Source organism: Fundulus heteroclitus, chromosome 4 (assembly GCF_011125445.2).
Source record: "Fundulus heteroclitus isolate FHET01 chromosome 4, MU-UCD_Fhet_4.1, whole genome shotgun sequence".
NCBI classification, from domain to species: Eukaryota; Metazoa; Chordata; class Actinopteri; order Cyprinodontiformes; family Fundulidae; genus Fundulus; species Fundulus heteroclitus.
Window position 1 is genome coordinate 40,160,302 of NC_046364.1, and position 19,118 is coordinate 40,179,419.

Consider the following 19,118-nt stretch of genomic DNA (forward strand, 5'->3'; position numbering starts at 1 on the left):
TTTACAACTAATTACATTTTAGATTTATTATTAATTGTCAACATAAACATTAAAGCCAAAAGTTAGTGAAAACCAAGATTTTGTCTCTAAACTGCTGGCCGTCACAAAAGATCAGTGGTTCCCCAAACCTTTCAGCCTCCGACATGCAAAATGAGGTATTTACAGCCATTTCAAATTTCAGTTAAATGTTTTATGGAAACAACCTGATGAACACGCAAGACAATAGTTTAACCTATTTCTGACATTTTTGTGAGCATTGTAGAAAAACATGCGATAAAATAACAATGAAAACGCAATGCCTGGTGTTCTACGTCCTACAACTACAGACCCAAACCTTTTCCTCATATTTCAGTACTTCCGAGGAGCGCAAACAAACACATAATAGATAAGTTTAATGTTCAGATTTTATTTTTATACAAAATTTAAAATTAGTATATGTGCCATTCAGGAGAAAAATAAATAGTGTAAGGTGTTTAAATTGTGCCAAACCGTTAACACTAACGTGTGAAGAGCTGAGAACTTTAGTCCACTTGGAACACTTGGAAAAAGGCTACCTCTCAAGTGGTTGTCATTTTGCTATTATTGGTCACGTACTCTTTATTAATCTTGCATCAAGGTTTATTTAACTAAAAACAGTTACCACTTAGTAATACATACCTTTTATTGATAATTTAGTCCTATTCCAGGATTACGGTCCCTTAAAACCCAGAACATATGTCTCTTGTCCACTGCTGCAGTCTCCCCTGCACCATTCTTAGCTCCGCTCCACTGTACTCCTGTTGGTTTCCCACAGACCCGCTAAGGCAAGAGGGTTGGTGAACATCTCCTGCAGGAGGATTCTAGCTCCACCTTCAGTGGTCAGTGTTTCCCACCCTGCTGTTATCAAGCATTACTTTGAAGCATTAACTCTAAAGAAATTTGTGAGAAACAGTGGAATAGAAACAAAGAAATCATTATAAAAACAAAAAATACTAATAATGTTTGTATTATTGTATATGCAAGACTGTCCTGGATATTTTTTAAGGATAACATAATGCATCGAGATAGATATCTGGAACACAGATCAGGCTGAATCTGGGGGGGTGAGTGTGACCGGAGAGGAGAGACGAGTCTGATCTCTTCCAAACAGTCTTACGGGGTTAAAGTTTAAGGCTTTTTATTTCTTTAGGCTGGAGATTGGGTAGGGGTGTTCCAATACCAGTTTTTTCCAGACCGAGTACAAGTACTTAAATTTAGATTCCAAGTATCAATCCTCAGTACTTAATAAATTGGTACTTATAGATCACACATTACTTAATTTAATTGACCACAGAAAACAACTGATAATCAAGGACGATGAATTTGGTTAGAGCTTCATTTCTATTCTGTTTTCCTTTTGCGGGGTCAGAAAACAACCTCTTCAAGCACAGCACCACTAACTGGTATAAAGTGCCGTCTAGCCTTTGAGTTGCAGCGTAGCTTAGCCCAGGACGAAGCTCAAGTACAAAATTGTAACGGTTCAGAGTATCGGGCTGCTTTTATAAGTACCAGTATGAGTACTTGAAACTGGTATTGGGCCCAATAAGACACCAGTTCCAGACACCACTAATATTGGGTATTCACACCGCGGCGCTTCAGTTGAGTGTTTTTTGGGTTAGATCCACCTGCTGCGTTGGCACAAAGCTCTGGCGGAGCCCGCTTGGCATCAGCCACCTCTCAGCTGCCGCTGCGGCATGGGGAGAAGCTCCAGTAGCCTCCACATTTTTTACACCAACTTTTTGAACCACATACTCTTTAGCGACTAAACTTAACAGCTTTCAGTGAACCCAATGCTTCCCTCTCCGTATTACCTAGTCTGCAAGTTGCGGTTGTCATTTTGATTTTGTCGGCTCACTTTTGGCTGGCCCACACCCAGGGCCAATCACTGACTAGCTGTCTGCTCACGTCACAGCTCTACGCGACTCCAGTCCTGTGGTGCCACATCCTGAAAAGGGTCTAGAAAAGCCAGCCCGGTAGGGAACAACTGCAGTTGAAATGCTCGTAAAGCGGTCGCCATGACGTGTGAGGAGAAGCCCCTTTAGAGACATGGGTGACATGATACAGTATCAACACATACAGGCCAAGCAGTGGCAAAGGAAGCTTTTCAGTCATCTTGGATTGTATATCCAAAAAGGGGAAAAAGAAGCTACAGACATTTGGGATTATTTGAATAATTTATAACATGAGCAGAAGAGAGATGCTGCTGAGCCTGTGACGACTGTGTAGAAGTGCTAAAGCGGTAGAATGAACAGGTTTCCAACATGATACACGTGAGAAAGGAACAATTGGCCTTTTAAAGTCACGTTTATTCTAAAAAGAGAAAAAAAAAATACAATGAATTCACTGTGACATCAGAGGCAACAAATGACTCCAACAATCCAGTTAGCGGACAATATAATACAAACATATAAAATACTTAAAAAGTTAATTAAGAAAACATAACACAGGAGTTTGGTCGATTCCAAAATCGTTAAGTCGACCTACACAAATCTTAGTGTAATTACATTTAAGGTAATTACAAGTGGTTACAATCTTATGATTTTAAACGCTGGAGACACTTTGTTTTGAAATAAACTCCAGTAGGATGTATTTGTCGCAGGAAAAACACACAGGAACAAAAGCACCACTTGTTTAAAAAAAAAAGATTGACTGATGCTGTTTTAACAGACAACGCATTGATAAAAAGGCAAAACAGAAATAAGACATAAAAAACTGTTTTTTTTTACTTGAATCACAGCCCTTTAAAACCCTGAATATTTCAGTAGCACAGGACCAAAAGCACCATTTGTTTATCTGAAAGTATTCAGAACACAGTGTTTAACAGCAAGGATGTAACAAGAGAAAGAGGAAATTTGACTGGTTTCCTGAAGCAGTAGGAAACCATTTCATCTACCAGTCACAAATATAAATTAAATGTATCGTACACAGTTAGAAAATGAACCGAGATCATCTGAGGCATCAATTGATAAGCTACAGCAGCAACAAGAGCTCATATTTCAAACGTTGCCGTTTGACTGATACATTTTTTTCTTTGCTTTTCTGAAATTAATACGTTTGGGATCCATGATTAGTTGAACATGTTGGCCTAAATATGTTGTGATTTTCTTACTAACTTAAAAGGAGCTATAAGTAAGATATTTTCTGTAAAATCAACCTAAATCATTCTCATTTGTCACCTGGGATGGAAGTAATATTCCCTATAAACAATCGGTTCTCTCCATCAACAATGTCTTCATCATTCTTCTTTTAAACCTAGAGGTACGGTCCAGAACTACTTCAGTTCAGAGCGTAGCCCGTGTTTACTTCCTGGTTCCTAAGCCAATCATGTGACTATTTTCCAGGGTTCCCAACACAGAGCTCAGTATTTGGTATTTTATCTTAGCAATAGAGCAGCAGCCGGCTAACATGGAAGCCAGTAAGAGAAGCTGACCGGAAATAGAAAAGAATACAACATCATATACCTGTCCTGTGGAAGTAAAAATTCACAACAGCAACACACACCCTTTAAAAACAGCATATCAGATTGTTGTGATTGGTAAGCTGTTGTACCGATTTGAGCCACAAGGTGCCAGAATTACTTATAAGTCCTTTAAAACTTTCCGTTTGTGATATGTAAAAGCTCATTATTTAAAAAAAAAAAAAAGTTATATTGTTTGTTATATAAATAATAATGTTAAATAAGCACATTATTTATTTGTTAGAATTTTCAACTTTATTAATTACTTTTTAAATGCATATATTTATGTCTATGTTTTAATAATTTTGTCTTCCTTTCTACATTTCCCCCCACTTATCAATTTATTTATTTTGGTTTGGAAGGCTGATGCTAACCAACTAAGAGGGAGCAATTTTCCCCTTAAGACCACCCCCTCCTCATTTACATAACGAGGCATAAATGCACACAGAAATGTAAAAAAGGACAGGCATGAGCATATTCATAGACATAAATACATTTAAAAACTGATTAATAAAATTCATTTGACAATTATAATGAAAAATAATTGTCAAATTAATAAATTATTAAAGAGAGATAAATAAATAAGCTGATAAGATATTTACATTTATGTCTTATTGTATAATTTAATTACTGCTTACATTTATTTGCTGCAGTTTTGTGCATTTATTTTATGCTTATGTATTTTTTTAGCATGTATTTATTTCTATATAATTTTTTAATATGTCAGAGTCAGTCCTCCATAAATTTTAACCTTCCTGTGTCAACTCTGTAGGTTCCAGTAGGACCTAACCGCGTCATCAACCCAGCATGCATTGCGCAGGTGAAAAAATGGCAACCTCCGTGGGGGGAAAATCTAACAATGATATACAATTTTCTGTATTAATTATGAGTTTTTACACATCACAAACAGCAAGTTTTAAAGGAGCGATATGACCTAGTATACGTCATTTACCCAGAATGCATTGCAGGATAAACAACATGGCGACGTCCGTGTAACAATATTTTATTTAAATGTATAAAAACTAAACATCTTACAGCATTTTTACGGTATTGTCTTTACATCTAAAACAGGTATTTCTCAAATAAAGTCCATTGTTACAACTAATCGTGGATCCCTTTAAGAACACATTGTTCAAAAGAAGCTTTATTTAGAAGAAGGAAAAACAACTGACATTTTTAAGAATTAATGACTTTGTTTCTATGTTGGTCATTTTTGAGCCGACTTGGACTTCTTCTGTGTTTTTATTCCCTTCTTTTTGGGTGTTGTGAAGTCTTTGTCACAAACCTCACACACCCAAAGACCTGGAAAGACAGGATGTTGAGAATAAATAAAAAAGGACCAGAAACAAAATGGTTAGAAGAAGGAGACAACAATAAATGGTGGTATTCAGTCAAAATGTCCTGAGTAAGAAATAGAGGTTCTAAGACTTAAGAGAACTGTTAATGGGTTGTTTAAATTTGACAGAAAACACAAATACAACATAAAACTTCATTGTTAAACTTTTTTTCTGGACTTTGGTGAAGATGCAGAAAATTCCTCCTAATGTAAGTCAATGTTGGAACCAAAATTTATAACCACACATCCAAATCAACAAAAGAACAACTCTATCTGAAGAACTGGACAAGCCGAGCTCAGACCTGAACCTGACTGAAACTCTGTGGGATGATTTTAAGAGGCTGTAGACGGGAGACGGCCTTATAATTCAACAGATTTTTAATGTTTTAAACATAGAATGGACAATTATTACCGAGTAAAGATGTGCCATCCTCATATCCTCCTGAGGAACGCATTCCAATAAAAAGAAAACCTGAGAGAATTAAAGGTCGATGCACCTATTTTTTTTATTTATTAACCACAACATGATTTAGGTTCGCTTTTCAAAAGCGTTATTCTGGTTATAAGCCACATTAAAAGCGGAAAACATCCTGAAATGATTTGTCTTGTTACACAGGAGCGTGGTGACTTTTTATATTCACTGTATATTTGCTTTTCAGTTTTCCGTGATAAAATTTGAGGTTTCTTTTTCCTTCTAGTCTTTTGTTTTCCTACAGAAACTGAATTTTCGATCAACTTGTGCCACTCATAGCTAAATAAGATGGCAGCCATATTATCTTCATATCAGTCAGGTTACTCAGCTCTTCAAGGCCAGCAGGCTGTCTTTTCTTTTACCCGAGAAGCAATTGCACATTTGAACTTATGTTTCATTTTACACAAGATAGTTGAACCCGCTTATTTTATAAAAATCTAATTACTCTAAAGAAGAAAATAAATAAAACGTGACTGAACCCACCACACACATGGTTCCCCCCCCCCCCTCACCTGTAGGTATTTCGTCCATGCCAACGCAGAACGTGTGGTAGCCCCTGTCACACTTGTCGCAGAACATCATCTCATCCTCGTGATGGGGCTGGCGGCACACGGTGCAAGTCTTGCACTCCATGCACTGCCAGCGGTACGTCTGGATCACGCACACCAGCTCCTCGCTCATGTCCAAGCAGGACGGATGGCCTGGTGTGTACAGACATACAGACATGTCGCAGGGGCAAAAGAGTCGAGGACACAGTCAGGCACACAGATGGGACAACAGAAAAAAAAAAAAAAAAAAAGACGTGCGTGAACAGGGCCCTTGTACGTCTAGTTACATGAGCTATTCTGTTTAAAATGAGAATCTAAAACTGGAATTTTACCACAGCTGTAATATTAAATATCCTTCAGATGATTCCTTTTGATTCCTGCAGGCCCAAAATTGCCTATAATTCTACATGCTGAATGACTTTTTCCTTTTTAAATCCTTAAATTAGTCTCATAATGTGAAGCTTACTACTAAATATTTAAATAGCATGAAACTTATTCAATTATTTGCTGAATATAAAACCATTATACGTTCCCAGCAACCTAAAAAGAGCAGGAATTGTTCCTTTAGAGACTAAAATTAGAGACTTACCGCTGTTATCACACTGGGAGCAGTGAATGAGAGCCTCTGGCTTGCCTCTCTTGTTGGCCTCTTTACCCTTCTGGCAAATGCCACACATAGCATTTGGAATGACCTTAGGCTGCAAGGGCAGAATAACGCTATAAAAACCAATCAAACATTTGAATCTTGTAGTCATGGATATAAAGCAGAAGAAAGAAAAAATATGTATAAGTTTCCCTAATGAACCAGGGCGTTTTCCTACTCTAAAACATAAACACCTTGTGTCAACGCTGCATTAAAGCTATCTGTCAGTTTAAAAATTGTACCAAACTTTTATGGAAAGCTGACGAGCCACAGAATTCAGCTAATTCAATAAAATATCTATAAACATCAGAGTAAACAATAGAGGTTCACCTGTGCTAGACATACACATCAGCATCTGTATATTCACACTTATGAGTACCTTGAGTAAAAAGTACAGGACAGACCCTGAAGCTCCTCTCTGACATCAGTTTCCCTTTGTTTACAACGTGGGAACGATCAATGGAAAATACTCCGACATCACAAATATAATTTGAAGATGTCTGTTTGTCATAAATGCAAAAAAATACATATTCTGATAAAATTTAGCTGCCTAATTTTAAAAAGAGTACAGAAAAAGCAGGAGGCTCGATGGGACGTGGTAATCACCGTCACAGGTAACAAGAAGCTTCCACCTTTCCCCCACCGTTCAGATCAATTAACTCTACCGGACACGTCATTAGCTGATGACAAACACAATGATTTTATGGACACAAAAAAAAAAAAAAAAAAAAAAAGTTAAATACTTTTGCTCTGCTAAAAACAGCAAGGTGCCTTTCTGGATGTGAATAACAAAACAAAACAAAAAAAGTCACTTTTTTTCTTTGCATTTGTATTTTTTCCAACTGTATGTTCATGCTCCTTACAAGAAATTCATTATTCAATCAAAAGCAAAAGCTACTTCACTCATGGGATGAATGCACACAAAAGACAAATCAGCAAGTTCTTGGTTTTAAAATGACTCCTTATGCAGTTTGTTTATAGCAGACTGTTGCTAAATGGGCCAAACTGGGTCAAATTACTTATTGCATCTAAATATGCAATCATGCACTTCATGCACCTTTTTCTCCTTTTGACACCTTCTTTTGATTATTGAGCCGATGTGACAAGTGAATTTCTCCACTGTGAGATCAATAAAGTCTATATTATCTTATATATAGCAAATAATTGTCTAATTATCTACTGCAAAACTAAAACTGCTGTTCAACAAAGACCTGAAACAGGTCGTTCTTCAGTTCAGAAATCTACTGTATGCCGAGTTTCCAGCTAACAGGTATTCTTAAATAACCTTGTTGGTGTTAAAATTGAAAGTCTTCAAAAATGTGATAACTGTTCTTCTAATTATAGCAACAAGCAAAAATATGGAGGTTCTAGTAACAACTCCAGGATCTGTTTTTTAAAGTTTAGTTTATACCATGTACAGCTGCTCAGCTAGGGGGTTATCTTATGAACACAAAGTAATGCATAAGCGTAAAAATTCCAAAAAAAAGGTAAAAAACAAAGCAACTGGACTTGTTTTCCGTAGTTGAAGACGTTTCGCTTCCTCTCCCGGAAGCTTTCTCAATTCAAAAAGTATATATAAAGATCAGAACTTGTTCTGATCTTTATATTGGAGAAACCAAACAACCTCTCCACAGACGCATGGCTCAACACAGGAGAGCTACCTCCTCAGGTCAAGACTCTGCTGTCCACTTACACCTAAAGGACAAAGGACACTCTTTTGAGGACCAAAATGTTCACATTTTGGACAAAGAAGACAGATGGTTTGAAAGGGGTGTGAAGGAAGCCATCTACGTCAAGAGAGAAAGACCAACCTTAAACAGAGGAGGAGGCCTTAGGTTCCAACTCTCAAAAACTTACAACACAGCTATAGGATTAATTCCAGCCAATCGTCAACTTAACTCTCACCCTCATTCAGGTGATTAAAACATTGTTCCTTTAAGCCATGCCAATAACACTCTAACGACTCCTCGTTACAGAGGAGTGGACCAGTTTCGGTCCATTCCGCTGGCTTAATGGTTTTTACGACCGCCCATTACTAAGGGGTGGTCCTGTTTCGGTTGAATTTGCATGTTATCTAAGCCATTACAGGCCTTGGTCTGGTATGGTATAAAGCTTGTTACTCATCATTACTCCAGACTTTTTGAATTGAGAAAGCTTCCGGGAGAGGAAGCGAAACGTCTTCAACTACGGAAAACAAGTCCAGTTGCTTTGTTTTTTACCTTTTTTTTGGAATGACCATGACCTGGATGACTGAGAATCTTCACCAGCATAAGCGTAAAAATGGACAAAACGTTGAAAACAATGTAGCATTTAAGCATTCCAGGCAAAGTAAATGCTGCATGAGTTCCAGAATTATGACATTTATGCATTAATGTGTTGGTCTACCACATATGATCCAAATGATTGTTTCTTGTTGTTGTTGTAATGTAGTAAAACGTGGAAATGTTTAAGGTTTTAAAAACTTTTGCAAGACCTTGTCCCAATATATTGTGAGGCATTGATCATAAAATGTCTCTAAACAAAATATGAAATGATTAGACATAATCGGCCAAAGCTGCAACAAAGTGTAAAGTATGGAAAATAACTAATTCAAAAACTAAAAATGGCAGAAGAAGAGAGAAATAAGACATAAAAATTAAAGACCTTATAATAAACTTTTTAATTCTCAGCTCAACTGCTGGTGTTCATTAAGTTAGTCTGTCGGACTTAGTCTAGTGATAAACAACACTTTGGAAGTTCAGACAGTGATTATTAACCCAATCTTCATGAAAATAAATCCCTAGCAGTGCTCAGAGTTTCTTTCTGTTCGACCCAAACTGTCAGGGTAATGCCTAGACAGTGAAAACATTCACATTTCGCAGTAAAACTAGAAAGGAGCCATTCAGGAAACAGCATCCAGCTCTTGTAAATACCTTTTATTCTAAATTCACTGGATATGAACAGGAAATATTGCATATCATGCACATTTATGAAATAAAACCAACTTTCTTGATTACAAAGAAGAAGGAGGAGGGAGAGCAACTGTAGTGGAGAGGAAACATGAAGGATATTTCTACTCTATGCCACAGAATCTGGATTGGATTTGGGCCTGGACTTTGACTTGGCCATTCTAATACGCGGATGTGCTGTGATCTGCTTTGTGACTCTGGCTGTGAGGTTGGGTGTTGTCCTCCTGCTGGAAGCTGAATCTCCACCACGGTCTCAACTATCCTGCTGCCTCTTCTAGGATTGCCTAGAGGACCAACTCTGACCAGCTTCTCTGTCCCTGCTGAGGAACAGCATTCCCACAGCATGATGCTGCCGCCACCATGTCTCACTGTTTGAAGGCCGTGCTCAGGATGTTACGCTTTCCTCTTCACAGTGCGTTCCATGCAGGCCAGAGAGTTTACGCTAAATGCATATGAATGCTAGACTCTTCTCAGATTTTTTTATTCGTTAAACATTTGCCACTCTTTTCTTTCTACTTCACGGCTGTGTGCTGGTTTTAGCTGGTCTGTCACACAAATTCCCAATAGAAAACATTACATACTGGGGTCTTTGTAATATAAAAAAAAAAAAAAAATGGGAGAAAAATAAACACACACACGGCAAAAAAAATAAAGACTATATGCTTTCATAACAACTGTCAGTTTTCAGAGAGAGCAACGTTGCTCTAACATGCAGCTGCAGAGGCAGACGTACTGAAGGAGTAACATGTGAACGGTTAAACTGGTTATATAGAAACACTTCTAAACTGCTGGTGAAAAATTATACTGGAATTTGAAAACATTTATCTTCACATCTACACAAGACTGCTGTAGTTATTTAACCGTGAGTCAAACCGATCCCTTTCATCAGCAGGAGCGTCACCACTATCACGGTATACCAGGGTTGTACTAGCTTCACATTTTTAAAACCACTAAGAGTTTTCTACTCCTCCTTTTGCTGCCTACTTCCAGTAGGCTGGCAGAAAAAGAAGGCTTCTGGTTTTGCTGCCACATTTTGAGTCCTTCGTGGAGGCAACACAACTCAGAATATTAGTTAAATCTACTTTAAAGTTCTCCAACGTGAGCATGTTTTCTGGTACAACACAACTCCACCGGTTCTCACAGGCTTCACTTTCTTAAAGCTCCCAGATTTACAAAAATCTAAATATACTTACTTTTTAAACACTATATACTTTTAAATATAGAAATAAGGCTACTATTACATCTACCTCCTTTAGAAACAGTTATCCGTTCACGAGAACATGGATCGCGTTGTAGTGACTTGAATTAGAGGACAGGTATCATTTTTCAGGTCGAGAACCGTCGATGCACTGAAAGCTGTGACAGGCACCCAGAACAGGACCATCTCCACACTTCAAAGCTGAGCTTAAGTCAAATAGACACATTCAGACACATGGTACTGATTTATATGCACATATTGCATGTTCTCTTTTTTTTTTTTTTCCTTTTGGTTTTCTGTGGTCTAAAAAGAATGAGAAACAGTGACCTGCAGGGAATAAGTTACGTAACGTCTTTCATCTAATATAGGTAGCAAAGATATTGCATTTGTGGGTGTTAGACAAAAAGGTAAGCACACTTTAGGCTCAGTCAGTCAGGAACTGCTGCTCAGCTCAGCGACAGTGTGAAAAAGGTCTGCCAACACTTCAAGAGGACATACGGGGACAGGTAATGTCCAAACCAAACAGCTGACAGTAACATATTAACAGTCTATAAACAAATTACGCTATGTTGCTAATATACAGTTAAATGGAACTCCGACTAGTATGACTTTTATTAACATTAGGAATAAGTGATAAATATGTATTAAAAGACTTAAAATATCATTCCTAAAAGCCAACATCAGCGCGGTGGAGACGAAAGCAAGAGGGAGCCTCGTATGTGCTGTCTGCACTGCTGCAGCCTTTCTCGGACATCTGCTTTTCAAGGAACACATTTAGGTGCGGGACACCAGAAAACTGCCGTTTTGAGGAAATAAATTCAGGTCTAACGTCTCAACTGTGTTGCGCTTGAGTCGTTTTGTGTCTCTGTCGGATGCTATCGATTGAAAATGGGTCGGGTTTAAGAGAGATCAAGACATGGTTCCCATGCTAAACCAGGACTAGAGCCAGTTCTGACCTGGGCAAAAAAAACTGATGCAAGATTTGTCGACAGTCGTTACATCGATTAGTTTTCTCTTCTAGCAGAAGGCTGATCTTTCCTCTGTTGTGTTCTTAATTTAAATGTCTAAAAACAATAGCAGAGGGAGACGGATATCTACCCAGATTATCATGTTTGACTTGTTTTCCTTCAAACGCATATCATATAGTTCAATATTAAATTGCAGTTTCAAGTAATATTTGGTGTTTGAGGAGTATCTTTTCAATGATCACTGGCATTTCTGATCATTAAAAAACATTACAAACCACATAAATGGTTTGTAAATAAGAGTTAAGCCTCCAATCAGTATTTATTCTCCCTGTTGGAAAAAAAAAGGAGGCCACAACCAGCGCTGGCTGTATAACCTGTGACAATAACAACAAACAGGGAGGATGTGAGACGATGAGTAACTTACAGTTGTGAAGAGCATTGTTTCTATGGGTTTGTCTTGAATTTAAGCTCCCTAAATGCTAAACAATTACAGAGATATAAACATAAAACAGTCCCTTGTGTGTCATTGTTTTCTTAAAAGTCAACGTTTAGATCTGAAAATGAGCTCAGTGTATTCTGGTGGCAAACTGGAAAAATCAGAAGGATTTGCTGATTGTTGTGGGAAATAAGCAGCTAGGAATAGCAAATAAAAAACACTAGAACTATGTATTGTATGTAACTGTCGAATGGACATTTTATGTCGTCGTCGACCCAGATGGCGTTGCATGAGTGAAGTATTTCTGAAGCTGTGGCTTTAATGAGCAACAATAACGTAACGCTCATTGACGATATCGGGAGAATTTATTTAATGTGATTTTTAAAGAAAGGAATTTCTATACTAAGCCTACAGGTCGTAGTAGTCGGGGTCTCATTTAATCAGTAAGGATTAGTGTGCACGGCACACTTCAGAGACAGGTAATATATACAGTGAATTACTTTTTAGGCTTGTTTTTTTTTGTTATATCTTTAACAAAACAAAGTTCCTTTTTCAAGAAGAGAAAATTAGCAGCCAAAAAAAATCCACATACTTGTCTTAAAAATATTTTTGGACAAGTGAGGACAGATAAGAGGTATATTAAGGGCTTTCAGGAGGGAGAAAAAAAATCTGAAAAGTTCAAATTTGTCTTCACTGAAGAAAAAAGTGAAAGTGCAATTAAAAAGAAACGTGAACTGTTCCTTTAAAACGTTCTTATTGCTCACAGTTTGGTAGAAGAAAAAAAAATTTTGGGGCTGGGGGGTGGGTCCATGAGGAGATCATAAAACCACAAAGTGAGGGCAGGACGCCCCGGGAGGCTCCAGCTGTGAGAAAAGCTGACCAACGGTAGATGCTGGAGCACAACGTGAAGAGAGCTAGGGAGGGATGTCAGGAATGGATGGAGTAAGGAGGTGGTAACAGTAGAAAGAGGAGGAGGGGGGGGCAGAAAAGTGCTGCTGCTGTTGTTGGAGAAGAGTTTTCAGGTGGATTTGTCCTCTACCTTGTACCCTGGAGTGGTTTTGTGGGAGTGGCGCTGGTCTTTGCCCGGCGTTGATGTCCTGTCTTTGGTTTTGGACTTATGCCGATGTCCTCCTCCGCCCTCCTGGCTCTCCACATCTGATGCGTTCCCTGAAGAGCTGTCCTACGGATCAACAGAGATGTTAAAACATTTAAGACAAGTACACTTGATTTGAGCCAGTAAAAAGGATTATCTGCCAATGGAATAAGTATTTTTGCCCCTAAAATAAGATAATTAGACATCCTGTACTTGAAATAAGATGATGGAGATGAATTGTTCATATTTTAAGTGGGAAAATCTTATTCTATTGGCAAATCATCTTATTTAACCTGCTCAAATCAAGGACAAATACACTCATTTAAAGAAAATGTTACTTATTTTAAGTTCTGTTTTTGCAGTGTAATAACATCTGAAATCAAACTTTTGACTTGGCATACAGCTAGTACCGAGCGCCTGGTGAGCTCATGTGGTGCTTTTCCAAGAAGTGCACCATATCAGGCAGAGGTCCCACATTTCTATGTTTCTATCAGAAACTACTGTCTTACTGATGAGTTTTTCTTCTTCTTGTCATCCTTTCCGTCCTCTGCGTCGTCTGAGTCAGGCTCTGAATCTAGGGCAGGCAGCTCTGGATCCAGTGGAGGCTCGTACAGAGCAGTGTTCAGCGGCAAATAGCGCAGCTCGTTGGGCGAGTACCTGACATGAACAAAACAATGATACATCAGGAAAAAACAAGAGAATGGCACAAGAAAACGTGAAAAATAGCTAGGGTTTCATTTTCACCTTGTGAAAGTTGAGCAATGCTTTTGATTGTTCTATAAACCAGTAACAAACAGACAGGTTAAATGTACCTTTTATAGTAATCTTGGAACTGTCCCGGAATGAGAGCTACAGGGTAAGGCCCGGTTTTGGTTAACTCTGGAGCCAGCACCTTGAATCTGCCCTGTGGTACCTGGATAACCTGGGAACATAAAGATGCACAACCGGAAACTGATCTTAATACAAAGCTACAAGTGCCGCTTCATCGCTGGACTACAGCTTCTTTCAGATTACTTTTAGAGACTTCCGCTCCCAGATTTCTTGATCACTCTATCAATTTGTGACCCGTTTTTTATACTTGAATACTATTGAGTTAAGATATTTAAATATGTAAAATTGACCCAGCAGGATATCTGGATGGGCGGATGGACAGATGATGTGCATCTTTATAAAAACTGAAATTAAAAACATGTTGGCTGGGTGGAAGCTGTCCTTTTTTTTTTTTTTTTTACCTTTTATGACATTACAAAAAGGAAAGAGAATAAAGTTTGAAACCACAAGCTTTGTTTCCACGCTCATCTAAACCTGGAAAAATTCAAACTGAATCCCATTCGTCTCCAGTGTGCCGTAAACATTGTGAACAGCTAGTGATTTAAGACTGGACTTACGTGCGTCTGAAGGTCAAAGTAAGCTCTCCTCTCTTCCATCCGCTCCCTGTTGAAGTTACTGTTAAACTCTGCAGCTTTTTTTGCAGCCTCCTTTATGTACTCGGGAACCTTGCTGGCCTCTACCTTCTGAGTGTTCTGCTGCTGCATTTGCTGCAGTAAAATGAATCATATTGATCTGTGATCAACCATAAAGAAATCAAACTCCCAGAAGAATATTTCTGCCGTTTGTACTCACAGAGTACTCTTTTGCTATTCTCTGCCGCTCCCTTTCTTGCAGGATGACGGAGTACTCAGCATGTTTGGCTGGATACTCCTTGATCATCAGATCTATCACCTCGTCGCTTCGCAGAGCTGTGAGACCTGGAGTCATCACAAACACCCGTGTTACCAACGGCTAAAATTGTTGGTGAATTATTGAGAGAATTATTTTTGCTTCGCATTTGTTCGGGGTTAGAGTTTGTACCCAGAGTGCACTGTGTCTCAGTGATGACGTTTTGCTCACGAAGGTAGAGCTTCTCTTTGTGGGACAAGTCTCGCCTCTCCATATCTACACAAGAATAAAAGAAAAAAAAAGGAAATTAGCCCCGATCAACAGCTTGTAATAATTTTCCTCAGCTTGACATAATATTTCAATTAAAACCAAGGAGAACTTAGATTCAGCACCACCTCTCTGTAATATAACCACATCTAGAGTGAACTTTGAACATTTTGCTCTTCTTCACTTTAAAGACCAAGATTACCCAGTTAATTAACAAGTGTGGATTCAAACTTCATGATTATCCCCGTTCTTACCGGGATACTTCCTCTTGAACGATGTCACTCCCAGATACTCGCTGACCTGCTCCTGCAGCATATAATAATCTCCGCTGTCATCAGGAGGCCACTTGTACTCTGTCAGGTTTTCCGCTGGAAAATATGTCGCTCTGAACAGGGATGAGTTGGAGGTCAGTGGGTTTAGGGAGCAAAAACAAGACGAACACAGATGATAGCGACATAAAGTCAGGCCTGAAGTCAACAAACTGCTTGGAGGATGAATTCAGTGGCTATTTATTGCTTCCTTTGACATATCTAGACAGTTTACCCAAGCTCTTGATTGAAGGTGTCACAACTTCTGGAGCTGTCTCCTGAACCCATTCTCCTTCTTTTGGGAGCCTGGCTGCCGTCATTGGAAACCTCATCTATTACATCTTCCTGCAAACAAAAACACAAGCTATTAATGAAACAAAGAATTCATATCGCAAGTTATTTTATTATTTTAGTTATTTTATTCTATTTTTAATTACCTAAGTTATTCTATTTTTAACTACTTAAGTCAAATATGGAGGTAAAACTGATTTGAATAAATAGGTTTTTTATGCTTTCTACAGGGTGCTTGCTCTTTTTCCAAATTAAAATTCCAGACTTTTTTAAAACTGATATTTTTTTTCACAAGACCTTAACTTTATGTACTTGTATACTTGTGTGCCTACTGCCTACTTCAGTGGTTGAGATTGTACAAACTGTTTATTATAAATGTTAATTTTTATAGGCTAGTATTCAATAAATAAATGCATTATTCACAGTAAATTATGCTTTTACTGATGAAAACGTTTCAAAACATGAAAATCACAAGTACATGAATTTCACATCAAACAAGTGTTTGATTCCATTAGGCTAATACAGTACGTGACCAGTTAGTAAAATTATAGTTTTATAGCCTACCTTCCTATTTCTCATTTCACAATGCCTTTGAGCATACTGTAAAATTCTACCACACATTTTTTTCCCATACTTTATTAAGACTTTCACACAAAATTCAAGACTTTTCAAGGTCTGGAAAACAGTGTTTCAAAATTCCATACTTATTAAGACTTTCAAGACTTGCGCAAGCACCCTGTTTCTAGGGGACAGCTATTCAATTTTGCAGGCACAAGCTGACATTCAAAAGAATGTGTTATCAGAGCAGGGCATGGGCTGGCTGTCGGTATCAAGGTATACGAAGGTGTAGACAATTACAAGACCGCAGAAAATTTGACATCATTCCAACTATTTAACGTTTAATGCAGGTTGAGTGGTAAAGTGATGTTAGCAGCATCATTGCTGACATGGGCTTATGTTCAAAGCAGCAACAAACGCTAATAACCCAGAAGTAGTGACTTCTGCTGCTATCACCACCTGAACATATGTCAGTACGTATGTATGTATGTATGTACAAATGTATGCACATATGTATATGCACATATATACGCGTAGGTACGTATGTATGTAGGCGTATATATATATATATATATATATATATATATATATATATATATATATATATATATATATATATATATATATATGTGTGTGTATATATGTTAATATATATAGATCACCATGAATGTAAATAAGACATCATATGCCCATTCCTATTTCTTTTGGTATTCTTTGATCCATTGTATATATGAAGATTCACTGTATATAACTGAATGCACCTTCCCTACTCTGCACCTTCTTGTATGAGCCGATGTGGCAAGTGAATTTCTCCATTGTGAGATCAATAAAGCCTATCTTATCTTATCTTATCTTAAACACTATCAATCACTGCTCTCAATGCTCGCGTAATTCCAACTCCTGAGTCTGACTCGCTGCGGGGCGTGGGCGTGTCTCTAACTGAGATCCATTACACCCAAATGTAGGACTATGGTGACGAAAGCACGTACCGTTTGAACCAGTAGCAAAATTCAATTGCATTAGCCACTGTTTTAAGACAGTTTTAAGACAAATCTTGCAGAACTAAACAAATGAACATAAAAATTTTAAAATGCACAGTAACAATAAAGCAGACCCCCCTAGGCCCAGTTAATACAGTAATCTGTATTTAAAAAAAGGAGATTTTTGTGTGAGTTAAACATTAAGTAAATGTTTCCTCTGTGTCTGAATGCTCAATGAAACAAAGTAAAGTAAGGAGAGGGAGAAATTTAACACAAGTTTATGTATAAGAATCTTTAAAACACTATCTTAAAAAAAGTTAACAATCAAATATATTGGGTAACTTTTGATATCAGCATGATTTCTCAGAGATGTGTGACACCAGCAGAAAATATCAGGCTCCAGCAATCTCTTGGAGGGGTGAGGTCTACATTTACACATACAGTTATATAGTCAATACATTAGAATATTGATTCCAATGAGGCTCCTCTGTCAGATTACAAGTACATTTTGAAAATGACAACCAATTAAATATACTTTTCACTAATATTCAATGTTGTTTCATTAGTTGTAAGGCGAAAACCATCATAATTAATTTAATTAATTAATTAAATAAAGGCATAAAAACATCAGTCTTTGTGTAATTAATCTATATAATGTGTTTCATTTAGAGAATTGAGTCACTGAAATAAATTAACGTTTCAATATTATTCAAAAAATTTCAATATGACTAAATTTGTAAAAGTAAATGACTTGTTAAAAATACTTTATTATATTTTTGGTTTAAAATTATTCATCTAAAGAAAAATCTGCAAATGTCCAGTGTGTGTTACGCAAAAATAATTCAGTATTAACTAAAGGGAATATCGAGTTAAAATGCATAAACAACTTGATGTGAAGGGCATTTGAAGTCGCATTTGTTATCTAAATAAGTCCAACGACGCACGTGTGACTGTTTATGAACAGAGAACGTGAAATTAACATTTGTAAACAAAAGAGGGACGCTAATGTAGCTAACATTACCATTCCTGGAGATAGAATGAGCTAGCCGTTAGCCGAGCTAGCCGTTAGCTGAGCCCGCAGTCAGGCAGAATTTAATACACATACTGATAAAATTAAAGAGAGCTGAAATGTCACCTTTATAGATTGAGCTCCTGGAGTGGCAGGGTTGCTATCACAGACCGGTCTGAGGGGGAGGACAGCTGCCATATTTCTGCAAAATAATAAAAGCAGCTAAGCTAGCTCACTAGCAGACGCTGCTGCTTTTTTCTTCGACAAAGCGTTGCAACGATTGTTAAAGTGACACCAGTGACCCCTGGTGGCACGGAGGTCTTTATGTTCCCAATGTTTGATTAAAAGGTGCATTCCAATACATTGAAATATAAGGTATTTGAAAAGCCTATTTATTTCAGTGGCAATAATTCATAAATTAAAAAACATTCTTTAAATCGTATTAATGCATTGAATACAGAGGGATTTTTTTCAAGCACAATGTAATGCCATGATTTTGATGATTTTGCCTTACAGCTAATAATAAAATCCCAAATTCAGTTCTCAGAATATTTTAACAATATTTTAACTTTATCATCTTAGTCTTCCCATTAATATAAACAACTTGGACAAGCAGGATCTGAAACTATCCTCGTATCCTGGTATGTTTAACAGTGTGGGCAGGGGCCAAGAGCTATTTTAAACAGCATCTCTATAACGCTTGGTAACAGAGGGAAATTTAAATCGCTCAAGGGTGTTATTGAAAATGCCAGTGCAGGAACTGGTGAAACATGGTCCAACACCACCAGATGACATGGCAGCCATCCTCACCGACTGTGGAAGCATCACACTGGATCACAAGTGCAGTTTGGATTCTGACACTCAAAGTCCCAGAGAGTCTAAACTCTCGACTGGGGGTCACCAACCTTTCTGAAACTGAGAGTTACTTC

At 37.7% G+C, this 19,118-nt stretch overlaps 1 protein-coding gene across 1 annotated transcript; it reads right to left on the minus strand.

Moving 5' to 3' along the window:
* Positions 1–4,186: 4,186 nt before the first annotated feature.
* phf10 (PHD finger protein 10) lies at positions 4,187–18,474 on the minus strand. Its single transcript, XM_012880999.3, has 12 exons — positions 18,316–18,474; positions 15,587–15,696; positions 15,298–15,428; positions 14,969–15,052; positions 14,741–14,865; positions 14,506–14,655; positions 13,930–14,039; positions 13,627–13,774; positions 13,064–13,204; positions 6,421–6,529; positions 5,796–5,984; positions 4,187–4,777 (listed from the first exon to the last, which is right to left on the minus strand). Exons 1-12 carry the CDS (start codon positions 18,385–18,387, stop codon positions 4,683–4,685), a joined length of 1,464 nt encoding a protein of 487 aa, XP_012736453.1. The 5' UTR covers positions 18,388–18,474; the 3' UTR covers positions 4,187–4,682.
* Positions 18,475–19,118: the final 644 nt, after the last annotated feature.

Bases quoted from the DNA above. Each gene is read 5' to 3' on its own strand.
- phf10 (XM_012880999.3), bottom strand. From the start codon at position 18,387: ATGGCAGCTGTCCTCCCCCTCAGACCGGTCTGTGATAGCAACCCTGCC. The intron at 15,697-18,315 runs GTGACATTTCAG...TTTTGTTTGCAG, and splicing joins CAGGAGCTCAATCTATAAAG to GAAGATGTAATAGATGAGGT. The intron at 15,053-15,297 runs GTAAGAACGGGG...ATTCTTGTGTAG, and splicing joins GTTCAAGAGGAAGTATCCCG to ATATGGAGAGGCGAGACTTG.